Raw genomic sequence first — 15,671 nt, forward strand, 5'->3', positions numbered from 1 at the left:
CACAGGCGGAGAGCATGTGCTTTTGTGTGCAGAAGGTTCCAGGTTCAATCCCCAATGTCTTCTCTAGGTAGGGCCGGGAGAGTTTCCTGCCTGAAATCCTGGGACGCTTCTGCCTGTCAGTGTGGAAACAAATGGTTCCCAAACTTCTTCTTTTTTACTCCATTCAGGGCTCAAGACAGTATCATCTATACTTCAAGTTCAAACCATCAGTTGATTGAGATCTCTTGTTAAAAAAAGAAAGACATATTTTCCCCCTTGGCCCATAAGATTGGACCCTATTATTGTTTATTTTCCATTCTTTTGCACTAGTGTTTTACTGCCTTATCTTAGTTTTTATTAATTAGTTTGTTTGAATGATATTATTTATTACTTTTATGTTGCTATTTTATGTTGATTTTTTGAACATTCCAAGTGGATGTTTTTGAAAATTTCAAGTGGATGTTTTTGAAAATTTCAAGTGGATATTTGTGCAATTTTCAAACAGATATTTGTGAAAATTTCAAGCAGATATTTGTGAAAATTTCAAGTGGTTTGGAAATGTGTTTAAATAAATGAAAGCAAGAAAAGTATGCCTCCCCCTTCAGAATTTTTGTTTTATTCATTTGCAAATATATGCATTTTTAATTGATTGCTTAATTGGCTAAAACCCATGCTGCCAATTAGCTTTCTTTCATTTTAGAATGCTTTTAATTGTTTTTTAAATGTTTTGAATTCTTTTAAGAATGCTTTTTATTTTATTGTTGATCTGTTTGCAAACCTAGACTCCTTTGGGGAGGGAGGGCATGATAGAAATAATAAGAATAGTGTCAGATGGCAGGGGTGGTTGCTCGCGAGTAACCAGGCAGGACTCCGACCTGTCTTTTACAGGTTTTATTTGGTACAAAAACTATTTACAGTGCAGAACTCCAAAGTTCATGTCTGCCTCAATCGCTAACAGAATCCGGGAGTGGCTTTTTCCAGTTTTGTCCCCAACATAAGAACTTCGTCACCCCAGTGGCGTAGCGTGGGGGGTGCAGGGGGGGCCGGCCGCACCGGGCGCAACATCTGGGGGTTAGGGTTAGGGGGCGCAAATCCACGGGTTAGGGGGTGCAAATCCACGGGTTAGGGGGTGCAAATCCACGGGTTAGGGGGCACAAATTACTTGCCTTGCCCCGGGTGCTGACAACCCACGCTACGCCACTGCATCACCCCCAGCCTTTTTCTTCCTTCTTTGTGCTTTACCCCTCTGCGCAAGGTGGGCAATGGAAGAGGCGTGTTTCCCTCCTGGCAGGCTTGACCAGGAGTGGTGCTGGGGCTCACAGCAGCACCCCCATATCCCTTTCCCTCTTCCCCACTGGAGGCGTGGCTTTCCCCACCACAGGAAGAGGAACTGCTTTGCAAGACTTTCAGAGGATCCCTATATCCCAACGGCCCCTCTACCTCCCTTCCCTGTTCCGATGGCAGTTCCCTGACAAATAGCAATAACAACAACACTAATACAGTGGTACCTCGGGTTAAGTACTTAATTCATTCTGGAGGTCCATTCTTAACCTGAAACTGTTCTTAACCTGAAGCACCACTTTAGCTAATGGGGCTTTCCACTGCCGCCGTGCCGCTGCTGCACGATTTCTGTTCTCATCCTGAAGCAAAGTTCTTAACCCGAGGTGCTATTTCTGGGTTAGCGGAGTCTGTAACCTGAAGCGAATGTAACCTGAAGCGTATGTAACCCGAGGTACCACTGTAATAGAGTTCAGTGTGGCACACTGCAACATAAAGCACTACAAGCTATCTGAAAGACCATATTCCTTCATACGAACCTGAAATCTTCAGAAAAAGTGGAGACCTTCTTATTCCTACATGCTTTTGTGAATGAGCTGTTTTTAATGAAAGGGCGGGTGCTGTGCTGTTTTTATTGTAATGATTTGTATATTTTAATAGATCTGAGGAAGAAAAGGAGAGTTGTAATTCTATTAATGTTTATTATTATTATTTTTATGCTTTATCTCCTCCTATGTTTATAGCTGTTCCTATTTTATCTGTCTCGAGTACCTGTCAGGGAAAACATATGGGATAGAAATAAATGAACAACAACCATAATATTAATAGGTGCCCATAGGATTGCAGCCCTGTGTTTCTTAATGGAACTGCATCCCTGATAATGATACAAACTCAGAATCATAGAACTGAACCGAAATGGAGAAGATGACCGGGAAAATCAGGAAACCAAGAAGATAGAAACTTTAATAAGGAATTGGGGGGGGGGATTTATAAGTTGTTTAAGAGAACACTGTAAACAACTAAAAACTTTGGCAGGATGATAGCAACACTTGCAATGTATAAAAAGTAAAGTAAAAATGGATTTTAAAGAAAAATGGAGAAGTTATATGATGCAGTAGAAAAAGTTTGATAATGGAAACCATGGAAGGATGGAGGGAACTCTAAGGATTCAGGGGATCCTATATGTTTATGTTTATGATTATGATTATTGTTTGAATTCAAATGTGCGTTGTAAATAAATAAATACATAAATAAATAAATAAATATAGAATCATAGAACTGAAAAGTTGGAAATGACCTGAAATGTCAACTAGTCCAATCTCCTGCAGTGCAGGAAAGTAAGTAGATGTTAAGTACAGTACCTCGGGTTACATATGCTTCAGGTTACATACACTTCAGGTTACAGACTCCGCTAACCCAGAAATAGTACCTTGGGTTAAGAACTTTGGTTCAGGATGAAAACAGAAATCGTGTTCCTGCGGCGTGGCGGCAGCTGGAGGCCCCATTAGCTAAAGTGGTGCTTCAGATTAAGAACAGTTTCAGGTTAAGAACGGACCTCCGGAACAAATTAAGTATTTAACCCGAGGTACCACTGTAGATGATGGGACGCGGGTGGCGCTGTGGGTAAAAGCCTCAGCGCCTAGGGCTTGCCGATCGAAAGGTCGGCGGTTCGAATCCCCGCGGCGGGGTGCGCTCCCGCTGCTCGGTCCCAGCGCCTGCCAACCTAGCAGTTCGAAAGCACCCCTGGGTGCAAGTAGATAAATAGGTACCGCTTACCAGCGGGAAGGTAAACGGCGTTCCGTGTGCTGCGCTGGCTCGCCAGATGCAGCTTTGTCACGCTGGCCACGTGACCCGGAAGTGTCTCCGGACAGCGCTGGCCCACGGCCTATAGAGTGAGATGGGCGCACAAACCCCAGAGTCTGTCAAGACTGGCCCGTAACGGGCAGGGGTACCTTTACCTTTACCTTTACCACTGTAGATACTTATTTTCCCGCAGTTGCTGTTTATGAGAAGTATGTGTCGGCATGTAGAGGGCCGGGAGGCCAGCTGGCTAGCCCCGGCTGGGCCGTCTCCTTCCAGCCATCCCGCTACAAAGACCATTGCTTCTGCTCTGATGTAAATCAGCAACCCGGGCTTACTCAGCCAGGGCACGCTATCAGCAGATCGAACTGCGCACACAGAATAGGTGTGAGGCTTGTGGAAGGCTTGTACAACTACAGATTTATTAATCATAAATCAGAACAAAGAAACATGTCGTCTCTCTCTCTCATGCCGTCTCAGAGAGAACAACCAAAAGCAAAAGCTATACACAACGGAAGTTCCCAGCAAACTGTGCTGGAATGTAAACAGGCATGTGACACACAACAATTCCACAGGTCTGCCCTTGTGGAATGGAAATGTCAACAGTCTGATCATGCCCATCCATTCTCCTTTGTTTCTCTCTGCAGGGTTCCTGCCCTTCCAGTCAAGAACCTGAATGGCACTGGCCCAGTCCACCCTGCCCTGGCAGGTAAGAGGAGCAAGCTCAGCCTACCTTGATATGTGGAGTGTTGATGAATGTTTTCAGTTTATCGTTGGTTTTAATCTTTTGAAGGTTTTAAATCAGTGGCTCCCAAAGTGGATGGTACCACACCCTCCTGGGGGGACAGTGGGATCACCTGGGAGGTGCTAAGAGGCTTAGGGGGTGGCAGGGTGTGTGTGCTGGAGGCGTCAACGACTATCTGACCTTGAAACGCTGGTATCCCTGGATCAAGTTCCTCAATTTTGTTGAATTAATTCCACTAAATATTTTCATTGGAATTTGAATGAATGTGGCATTCATTGTTACTGTTCTGAATTTTATTTAGAAATGGGAAGGCCTGGAAAAAACCAGATTTCCCCCCCCGTTTCCCCCCATTTTTCTCCAAAGCTGTTTTTTCCCAGAAAATTTGAAAAAAAAAAGAATATTCCATACACTCCCCCCCCCATTTTTCCAGAAAAAAAGGCTTTGGGGGAAAAAACACAGAAAAAACCCTGCCCCCCCCATTTCCCCGGGTTTATTCAAGGTCTTCCCATCTCTAATTTTATTGTGTTGTTATTTTCCTTAACGAGTCATGTAAACCGCTATCCTGAAGAATGCTTTTTCTAGGGTAGGGGCACTGGGGCCGGTGGTCTGAAAACGTTTGAGAACCACTGTTTTAAATGGTGGTCTTTTACCGTTTTTATTTATGATTTTATGGTTTCACTTCTTGCGCAAACAGCTTTGAGGGGAAGAGGAAGTCTCCTAACAACTTTCAGCACCCTTAACTGAACTACTGTTCCCAAGGTTCTCTGGGGGAGGCCATGTTCTTTTTCATGTGCTTTATCTATAGGGTGTGAATGTGGCCTCTGAGGACTTAAATCAACTTTGCTGGCATCTATGCTGGCTGGGGTTGAGGGGAGATGTAGCCCAAACTATCTGGAGAGCACAAGATGGCAGGAGGCTGGGAAATCCGCAGCTTCACCCATGAGTTCCTTCCCCATTCAGCCTTGTTTCACCTTGTGTGCTCTATATCATCTATCTATCTATCTATCTATCTATCTATCTATCTATCTATCTATATCTATCTGTCTATCTGTCTAACTATCTACTTTATTGGCCTGAATATAAGCCGCACTTTCCCCCCAAATTCCAACCGTGAAAAGTTAAAGTGTGGCTTATATTTGTGACCTTACGGTATGCAACCAGGAGCATGGGGCAAACAGCACCAGGAGCGCGGCGAAGCGGGGCCCGCCCCATGCGTAGTCCCCCATCATCTCCCCCAAGGACAGCAAGGGCGAGAGCGAGGAAGGCGAAAGGCCACCAGCAGCGCAGTTTGGCTCCCCCCCCCCCCAGTTCACAGCCAGGAGCAGCGAGGAAGGGAGCGGCTTATATTCGGGTATTTTTTTCCTTTTCACCCTCCAATTTTAAAGCTGCGGCTTATATTCGGGCCAATACGGTATCTCTCTCTCTCTCTCTCTCTCTCTCTCTCTCTCTCTCTCTCTCTCTCTCTCTCTCTCTCTCATCTACCTACCTACCTATCTACCTTATCTCTTGGCTTATCCACACTTAAAGGAAAAGGTCTATGCTTGGTGTCCAAGCACTATTGTTCTTGTTGTTTGCCCTGAACTTTCCCCTCGAAAACCTGCTCTTTACAGCTGAATCAGAGCAAATGGCAATTCGGCTTTCCCATGAATTGACATTTGCTCCAATTCAGCTTTTTCATGGGAAAAGCTCCAGAGCAAAAAATATGGAGGGGTGGGGGTGGCGTTCAGAAATGGAGTTTTAAATTGCGGGCTGTGCCTGGAAAGAGCGAATGATAAGACTTCTCTCTCTTTCTCTCTCTCTTTCCTTGTCTTTATCTGGCCCAGGGATGACAGGCATCTTGATGTGTGCGGCAGGCCTGCCTGTCTGCCTCACTCGAGCGCCAAAGCCCATCCTGCACCCACCACCTGTCAATAAGAGTGACATGAAGCCGGTGCCCGGAATCACCGGGATCTGCCGGAAGACCAAGAAGAAACACCTGAAAAAAAGTGAGTGAGTTTCTCTGCACCTCTCAATGAGGCCCTTGCCCCATATCTGACTGATACCACAGATACCTAAATTCAGGCCCGGGACCAGGGTCAGTATCCAATATTTGTGGCCAGGCCCCAAGCCTGTGGGTCTGGGCAATGCTTGCCATTGTAAAGGTCTGGTTTGCACATAATGCTAAACCGTGGTTTGTTGAAGCACACATCTCACAGGTGACCAGACAAACCATGGCTTGTTTCTCCCAAGTTTGGTTTGTTTTCCAGATGCTCTTGCCTCATGACTTTGTAGTCTGGTGAGTTCCTGGAGTGAGATGACCAAAACCATGGTTAAGTAAGGGTGCCGGATTTACACTCACAGCTGTCCATGGAGGCACAGGTCAATTCTGTGTAGAGGGCAGCTGTATACCAGCTCCATCTGGTACGCAGACTGAGACCCTACCTGCCCGCGGACTGTCTTGGCAGAGTAGTGCATGCTCTAGTTATCTCCCGCTTGGACTATTGCAATGCACTCTACGTGGGGCTACCTTGGAAGGTGACCCAGAAACTGCAACTAATCCAGAATGCGGCAGCTAGACTGGTGACCAGGAGTGGCCCCTGAGACCATCTAACACCAGTCCTGAAAGACCTTCATTAGCTCCCAGTATGTTTCCGAGCACAATTCAAAGTGTTGGTGCTGACCTTTAAAGCCCTAAATGGCCTTGGCCCTGTATACCTGAAGGAGAGTCTCCACCGCCATTGTTCAGCCAGGACACTGAGGTCCAGCTCCAAGGGCCTTCTGGCGAGAAGTGAAGCTATAGGGAATCAGGCAGAGGGCATTCTCAGTAGTGGCGCCACCCTGTGGAACACCTTCCCATCAGATGTCAAGGAAATAAACAACTATCTGACTTTTAGAAGACATCTGAAGGCAGCCCTGTTTAGGGTAGTTTTTAAATGTTTGATGTTTTATTGTGTTTTTAATATCCTGTTGGAAGCCACTCAGAGTGGCTGAGGAGGCCCAGTGAGATGGGTGGGGTATAAGTAATAAATTATTATTATTATTATTATTATTATTAACATCATCATTATTATCATCATCATTATTATCATTGTTAAGCCATGGTTAAAGCAAACCAGGGTTTGTAAGCCCCCCAGGACTTCACGTCATGGTTTATTAGGGCAGGAAATAAATCATAGTTAAGGTGCTGACCAAATTTCGCACGTATTGCTAAATGCCAAGCCGACATTGGTGAACCTACATCGCAGGGGTGTGGTGAGGATAAAACAGGGGAGGGGGGACCATGCATGCCAACTTTAGCTCTTTGAAGGGGGTAGAAATGTAATACTATTTTTTCTTATAATAAAGGAAGACTATATAATAGAGAATGATCTAGCTCTTTTATTCTGTACAGGCAAGAACCCTGAAGATGTAGTGAGACGTTACATCCAGAAGGTGAAGAACCCCCCAGATGAGGTGAGCTGCCCCTGCTATCTCTCAGTCTAATCTACTTCATGGGGGATCCAGTTATGTCACACTAAATTCCTTAGAAGAATACAAAATGTAAGACTAAAGACCCTGAGCAAAGGGCAAGCTAAGATCCCAGAGAGAAGCCTGTGTAAGAATTTTTTCCCCTGATCCAAGTGGAGAGGGAAGCCAAACTATATTAAGAAATGACTGGAAGATTTGGGTGTGTTTGACCTGGGAAAAGAGGTGACTAAGGGATGACATGGAAACTGTCTTGAAATAGCTGAAGCAGTGGTATAGCGTGGGTTGCCAGCACTCGGGGCCCCATGGAGGGATGGGTGAGTGAGAGGGAAATGGATGAAGTACGCATTCAACTCCCTAACACCCTGGGCGTATGCATCACCCAGGAAATCACAGCCACAGAGGTAAGAAAAGAAGAGTTATTCTGTTGTATGGAGAGGTGGCTTCCTGGTTCACACGGAGAAGTCATTTTCAAAGGAGCTCAACGACGGAAGAGCACAGCCTTGTTGAGGCAGCACCGGGTGTTGAAATTTTGCACCCCTCACAGTTTTTTGCACCTGGGGCAATCGCCCCTGTGCCCCTTGCCCAAATGCTACAACACTGAGCTGAAGGGTTTGTCATGCAGAAGATGGAGCAGACGAGCTCCAGAGCGGCAGGATTGGAACAAATGGGAGGAAATGGCAAGGAAAGCAGATTTCAGCGAAACATTACTGGCTGTGGAACAGAGGTGTCGGATGCCCCTTTCCTGGAAGTATTCATGCTGAAACTGTGCCTGCAAAAATAAGGAGCAGAAAGAGAGGGGTGTCTTCTGGTCTCTTTCAAAACTGAAGACAGCCCTAGAACCTGTTTTATCCCCTGTGTTTACCACACACCAGTGTTTGAAACTCCCACTGTTCTAGGTGCATTTTGCGACAGGGAATTTCATTAGGAGTGGAAGGAAAGGAGGACCTTTTTCTGCCTCCTCACTTCCAGCTACTCTCTGAAGTCTGGAGAAGAGACCCTCTTAAGAATATTAGGGGGGTAGGAAAGGGAAAGACTAGACCATGTGAAGAATGAACATAATATTTTAGCTGCAGTACATTCATTTTCAGCGTTGTATTCTTGTTATTAAAAAAGCGCGCCTAGACGCTCCGTTGTTGCTCCCATAACCTAGGTTTAATGTGCCATTTAGCTCCTAGCTTTCATATCTCAGTTTCTAACACAGCCACTCATGTCCCCAATTTGTCTCTCTCCAACAGGACTGTACCATCTGCATGGAGCGGCTGGTGTCCTCATCGGGCTACGAGGGGATCCTCAGGCACAAGGGGGCCAAACCGGAGCTGGTGGGAAAGCTGGGCAAATGCGGGCACCTCTACCACCTCCTCTGCCTGGTTGCCATGTACAACAATGGCAATAAGGTGAGAGATCAGAGGACAATGGTTGGTTGGGAGAAGGGCATGGGAATGGACTTCTCCCTCCCAACACACCTTTCTCTCGTTTTAAGCCACACAATTTTCAAGGCCTGTTTTCTGCAACAAATAATAATACAGTCATACCTTGGAAGTCGAACGGAAACCGTTCCAGAAGCCCATTCGACTTCCAAAACGTTCGGAAACCAAAGCATGGCTTCCGATTGGCTGCAGGAAGCGCCTCCAGCCAATCAGAAGCCATGAAAGCCCTGTCGGACTTTTGGATTCCAAAGAATGTTCACAAACCGGAATACTCACTTCCGGGTTTGTGGTGTTCGGGAGCCAAAATGTCCAAGTACCAAGGCGTTCAGGATCCAAGGTAGGACTGTAAATAAATAAGGGTAGAGTTGCCACCTTTGGTCAGGCAAAAAATGGGACAAGTTTGTGGGGAAACTGGGGGGCTAACAATTACTTTACTTGGTGCAAAAATGACAGTGGGTTGTTTCCAATGCTGGTCATACTCAGAGTAGACCCAATGAAATGTATGAATCTAAGTTAGCAATGCAGGACGTGGGTGGCGCTGTGGATTAAATCACTGAGCCTAGGACTTGCCGATCAGAAGGTCAGCGGTTCGAATCCCCGTGACAGGGTGAGCTCCCATTGTTTGGTCCCTGCTCCTGCCAACCTAAGCAGTTCAAAAGCACATGAAAGTGCAAGTAGATAAATAGGTATCGCTCTGGCGGGAAGGTAAACGGCATTTCCGTGCGCTGCTCTGGTTCGCCAGAAGCGGCTTAATCATGCTGGCCACATGACCCGGAAGCTGTACGCCGGCTCCCTCGGCCAATAAAGCGAGATGGGCGCCTCAACTCCAGAGTCGGTCACAACTGGACCTAATGGTCAGGGGTCCCTTTACCTTTACTTAAGTTAGCAATGCACATTCATTTCAATGACTCGCATCCTCCCCAACTGCTGAATTTCTGCCTATCAGAAGAAAGGTAAAAGTAGAGAGTTTTAAGCGCCTTGAGGTCCATGGCTAAAAAGCAACCTGAAGAATGAGCTGCTTCTACATCTGCCTGTTCCTCTTTCTCCTCCCACCCTGTCTTCCTTTTGCCTGGCAGGATGGCAGTCTGCAATGCCCCACTTGCAAGGCCATCTATGGGGAGAAGACCGGGACTCAGCCCCCTGGGAAGATGGAGTTCCACATTATTCCACACTCGCTCCCTGGCTACTTAGACTGCCAAACCATCCGCATCGTGTATGACATTCCTGCAGGGATCCAGGTGAGAGGGATGGGGAAGAGAGAAAGAGAAAGGGAGAGGAAGGGTTGTGGTGGTTGGTTCCTATTTATCTACTTATTTCATTAAATTTATACACTACTTGATGTTTATTTTTATTTTAAAAACCCAACAACCTCAAAGCAGTTTACAGAAAAGATAAAACAATAAAAACTATCAACAACAATAATTTAAGACGTTTGAAAAGTTAAAATAATAGACTAAAAGCAGACAGAAACTCGCATGAACTTTCTAAACATCAGGGCAGGCTTGTCTACACAAAAAATGTTTTATTGTTTTTTGTAACATAAAATCATTCAATAAAAATGATTAAAAATAAAACATGTTTTTAGCAGTTGCTGATAAAAGTACAGTGGAGGCACCTGCCTGATATCAGGAGGCAGGGAGTTCCAAAGTGTACATAGGTGCTGCCACACTAAAATACCAAGTTCTTACAAATGCCAAAGGTACTATGTAACGGTGGTACTTCCGCTGATTGAAGCTGTCGAGTAGGCATCGATGGAGTGAGGCAATTTTGCAGGTAAACTGGTCCCAAGTTGTTAAGTGCTTTATATACTAAGAGGTACACTTTGAGCTTGACCCAGTAGCAAATTGGCAGATCGCTGTGTTGATAGCAATTGTGCTGCAGGATTCTGCACTAATTGCAACTTCGGCCCTCCAGATGTTTTGAGACTACAATTCCCATCATCCCTAACTAACAGGACCAGTGGTCAGGGATGATGGGAGTTGTAGTCCCAAAACATCTGGAGGGCCGAGTTTGCCTATGCCTGTTCCAGATCAAATGCAAGGGAAGCTCCACATAGAGTGCATTGCAGTAATCCAGTGTTTGATTTATGAGTTGCAAAATACCAAATCTTGCTAGGCAACACACACACACCGTATTGGCCCGAATATAAGCCGCACCTTTAAAATTCAAGGGGGGGGGGAGACAATACCCAAATATAAGCCGCTTCCTTAAAATTCCACAGGCATTCGCACCTGTTCCGTTTTACCGTGTGTCTGTTTCAGCAGCGATATCGTAAAAGCCCATTTTTGTAAGGTCGCAAATTTAAGCCGCACTTTAACTTTTCACGGTCGGAATTTGAGGGGCGGGGAGTGTGGCTTATATTTGGGCCAATACGGTGTATTTAATGAACTTTTCACAATAGACCCAGGGGCAGGAAAACCATGTTGCCCATGCCCCGTGACTTTTGCTGGTGCAACATGTAACTAAGACCTCTTGCTTCACCAGGGTCCCGAGCATCCAAATCCTGGGAAGAAGTTTACTGCGAGAGGCTTCCCTCGCCACTGCTACCTTCCTGACAACGAGAAAGGCAGAAAGGTAGGCAGCTGAATTTCCGCTGGGCTCTGGCTGGGGCTTCAGTACAGAGGAGAACATTTCCAAGCTTTCCCTCGAAATCCAACTTATCTGAGTGCCAAGTTTCTGGCATTTTGCTTCTTCAAAGACCCCTTTGGGGCCAAAGCCCAAAAACCTGTCTCTGCTTTTCAAAGCCTATTTCTGAAGCCATGAGGACTAGGTGCTTGCCCATTTTGTTTTAAAAGGTCAGGATCCTCAGGGTACCTTGTTTCGAAACCAGCTAAGTCAGATCTTTGTTCCAAAGCTGTTCTCTTAGGACAACAGGAAATGGTTGAAAAGGCACTGGTGTGCAGGGGCCGCGATCCAGCAGGTGCAGAAAGGTGGCAGAAAGGATGCCTGCAACTTTGAGTGATGCTTTTAGTGTCAGGCAATAGTTGCAGATAGGTAGCCGTGTTGGTCTGCCGTAGTCAAAATAAAAAAATTCCTTCCAGTAGCACCTTAAAGACCAACTAAGTTAGTTCTTGGTATGAGCTTCCAATGGGAGATTGGCAGATAGCTATACATGACTAAGCCATTTCTCACCTTCTCACCCCTTGCCTTTTCCTGTAAGACCTATTACAGTCGTTAAGAGTCGCCAGCAGGCTCATCTCAGCTATCTGCCAATCTCCCATTCCCACCACCCTTCTGAGTAATACCCCTCTCCACCTTCTCACTATATAGAAGGATCTGGCAACTTCTGTTTCAGTGTATCTGAAGAAGTGTGCATGCACACGAAAGCTCATACCAAGAACTAACTTAGTTGGTCTTTAAGGTGCTACTGGAAGGAATTTTTTTATTTTGTCAGGCAATAGTTTGGCCTTGAGCTAGCTACACCGATCATTTTCTGGGTGGGCCGCCTCTTGTTTTCTAACGGGGTTTTTATTCCCTGCCTGTGACATAGCGGTTGGGCACCTGCTTCGCATGCAGAATGTCTCAGGTTCAATCCCTGGTATCTCCAGGTAGGGCTGGGAGAAACTCCTGTCTGAAACCCTGGAGAGCCACTGTTGCTCAGAGTAGACAGTGCTGAGCTAGATCTACCAATGGCCTGACTCAGCACTTTCCCCCCAGCTTCTGCCATGTCAGGGTTAGGGTGTATGCAAGGGAGAAAGAGAAGGGTCATTGGTTCGGGAGCTGGTTCATTCCGGGCTGGCTCAGTGCCAGGAGTTCTTGTTTGCGGGCTCCAGAAAATGGTATCGGAACTTCACTCAAAGCCCTGGTTTGACTCAGTTGATTTATTTATTCTTTATTTATTATTCCTGCATCTTTTACTGTAATCTGTCTATTGTATAACCATAGTACAGTGGTACCTCAGGTTACATACACTTCAGGTTACAGATGCTTCAGGTTACAGACTCCGCTAACCCAGAAATATTACCTTGGGTTAAGAACTTTGCTTCAGGATGAGAACAGAAATCGTGCTCCAGCGGCACGGCAGCAGCAGGAAGCCCCATTAGCTAAAGTGGTGCTTCAGGTTAAGAACAGTTTCAGGTTAAGAACGGACCTCCAGAATGAATTAAGTACTTAACCTGAGGTACCACTGTATCCTAAATTCATCGTATTCTTGCCAATGATTTCAACTGTTTACAGTGGTTTCTCAAATACCATACTTTTCCGTATATAAGACTATGTTTTTTCCCCTTTAAAAATCATGCTAAAAACTGGGGGTCGTCTTTTACATGGGTAGTGCATAGGGTGGACGTTTGATTAGCTGCTGGCGTGGCTGTCAGCTGCTATTGTGCATGTTATTGGTTGCTGCATCAATGGGTGGTTGGCACACTCTGCTGGTGATGGGACAAACAGGAGGCAGATTTTGTGACGTGCATTGGTGAGAGATTTTTGGCAATTCCCCCTAAAAAAAGCTCAACAACCCTGGGTAATCCCCCCCCCCAAAAAAAGCTCAATACCTCTGGCAATTCTCCGCAAAAAAAAGCTCAACATCTCTGGGCAATCTCCCCCCATTTTCTTAAAACTGAGTCCCCCAAAATAGGGGTCCTCTTATACATGGGGCGTCTTATAGACAGAAAAGTATGGTATGTTAGAAAGTTACAGTAATACCTTGGGTTAAATATGCTTCAGGTTGAGTGTTTTCAGGTTACGCTCCGCAGTGAGCCGGAAGTAACGGAGCGCGTTAATTCCGGGTTTCGTCGCTTGCGCATGTGCAGATGCTCAAAATGACGTCACATGCATGCGCGGAGGCGGCGAAATACGCAGACGTGCAGTCGCATGTTACGTTCTACTCAGGACGCGAACGGAACGGATCCCATTCGCATCCAGAGGTACCACTGTATTCCAGTCTTTTAACTTCCTGGTTTCTGATCTTTCCCTTCAGTCTTGCTGTTTCTGCATATTCCATCAGCTTGGTCTGCCATGGTTTGACTCAGTTTTAAGTAAGCCAGCTTCTTACGTTGCAGGTCTTGAAACTCCTGATTGTGGCCTGGGAACGCCGGCTGATCTTCACCATTGGGACATCCAACACGACAGGCGAATCCGACACGGTGGTGTGGAATGAGATCCACCACAAGACCGAATTTGGGTCCAACCTCACCGGCCACGGCTACCCTGACCCAAACTACCTGGACAACGTCCTGGCAGAACTGATGGCCCAGGGGGTCTTGGAAGCCAACCTGAAGGACTGAAGAGGCATCGCGGCTGCTCTTTCCCAACCACACTTTTGCCATGGGCGTTGCGTGGAAGCACGAACACTGCCTGAGTCCGTCCGTCCGTCTGCGTGTGTGCGTGTCTCTGTTGATCAGCTCTCAACCAGCATATCGGGATAAGCCTGGTCTTCAAGACCTCTCATGTTGCCGGTCTTCACCTCTCCAGCCTGGGTCTTCAGCTTGGGTCTTCAGCCGGGTCTTCACTTCTTCTCATGTTGTTGGTCTTCACCTCTCCAGCCAGATCTTCAGCCTGGCCTTCACATCTCATGTTGCTTCTGCTGCCTTGACTATGGACGATCTCCACACAGCGATGCCAGACATGGCCAAAGGAAACCACGGGGCGGTCCTCTCCCTCCAGGACCAAGGACTGTCTAGATCGTTCCTGAGTTTCCCCACTGGAGGAAGACCACCCAAAACTGCGCAAGTGAGCAACTGAAGCAATCAGCTCTTCTTTTTCCTTTTATATATGATATATACATACATAACACAAACCCCTATATATTCTTGGCAGTCTGCAATATTCCTCTTGTCCTGACTGTGTTTGCACATTACACCATCCTATATTACATATCTGCCGCTCTGTAACAGGATATCATATGTAATAGAGATGTATGAAGCCAAGTGTGGAAGCGTTGGTCCCCTGCCCACCCCTTCCCGGGAAAACTCTTGGTTCTTTCTGCGTTGGTGACTCATTTTGCCTTTGTGATGCCTTTGCCACTTTGCCACAGGAGGCAGTAGGAAGGAATTCTGGCTTGGGAAGCCATGGGTTGTTGTATCCACCTAAGCCCTACTCAGAGTAAACCCATCGAAATCAATGGACCTAAGTTAGCCCGGTTCGTTCATTTCTGTGGGTCTGCGCCATGTAGGACCTAGGATGGGCTACAAGCCTAGGATGGCCAAAGAGAGGTGTGACATCTTAATGACGGGCACGGCAGTGTTCCTCACCTCAGCTTTGCAAATTGCCTTACACACACAAGCACGCTGGTCTTTACGGCCAACTCCTGAAGTGTTTACTGCCTAAAGCAAAGGTTGAGATGCTGCTGCCTCCCATTCCATCAACTGTCCGCTAGCATTCAGGGCAAAACCCTCTCGATCTCGCTCTGCTGGCCTTCACCTCTCCAGCTGGGTCTTCACATCTCATGTTCCTTCGGTTGCCTTTGCTGCCCAGCAATGTTTCTGAATCCTAGTTGCTGGAAACCACGGGATTGCGTTCGAATCCTGCTTGCTGGTTTCCCACAGACATCTGGTTGGCCCCTGTGAGAACAGGATGCTGGACTAGATAGGCCATTGGCCGAATCCAGCAGGCTCTTCCTTTCAACTGGATCTGATTTCAGCACTGGCAACGGGATAATGAAGCTGGTTTGAAGATGAGGCCATGTAGCGCTCCGTACATCTAAGAGCTTGCTGCTGCTGCTCTCCACCCCGCCCACCACAGCATTTGCTGACTAAGGCAGGTGGCTTCCTCTGCCTAAGGTTAGGGCTGGCCCTGTTGCTCTCAATCCATGCTATGGGATACTGGAAACCACAGGGGGAAGGAGAGTCCTCTTGTACTTGGATCCTCTCTGGTTTCCTACAGGCATCTGGTGAAAAGAGGATGCTAGACTAGAGGGGACCCCTCTGTCCTGATCTAGCAGGCATTTCTTATGGTCTTAGGAAGGTCTTTGCAAGGGCAAAGAGGGAGTCCTGCAATTCAGATTAGATTCTGATTTGGGCACATTGGCCTTACCCTCAGAGAGGGGGAAAAGGGAA

At 46.7% G+C, this 15,671-nt stretch overlaps 1 protein-coding gene across 2 annotated transcripts in view; it reads left to right on the forward strand.

Moving 5' to 3' along the window:
* Positions 1 to 14,741, forward strand: part of DTX1 (deltex E3 ubiquitin ligase 1) — a 56,254-nt gene extending 41,513 nt beyond the window's left edge. For both annotated transcript variants that reach the window (XM_081175278.1, XM_081175279.1), the window contains exons 4-10: positions 3,705 to 3,766; positions 5,626 to 5,787; positions 7,173 to 7,234; positions 8,485 to 8,643; positions 9,753 to 9,914; positions 11,161 to 11,250; positions 13,677 to 14,741. In XM_081175278.1, the coding sequence (XP_081031404.1) occupies positions 3,705 to 3,766; positions 5,626 to 5,787; positions 7,173 to 7,234; positions 8,485 to 8,643; positions 9,753 to 9,914; positions 11,161 to 11,250; positions 13,677 to 13,901 (922 nt within the window). In that variant the 3' untranslated portion in view covers positions 13,902 to 14,741. The remainder of the gene's footprint in view (positions 1 to 3,704; positions 3,767 to 5,625; positions 5,788 to 7,172; positions 7,235 to 8,484; positions 8,644 to 9,752; positions 9,915 to 11,160; positions 11,251 to 13,676) is intronic.
* Positions 14,742 to 15,671: the final 930 nt, after the last annotated feature.

This window comes from Podarcis bocagei (assembly GCF_964188305.1).
Source record: "Podarcis bocagei genome assembly, chromosome: 16".
NCBI lineage: Eukaryota > Metazoa > Chordata > Lepidosauria > Squamata > Lacertidae > Podarcis > Podarcis bocagei.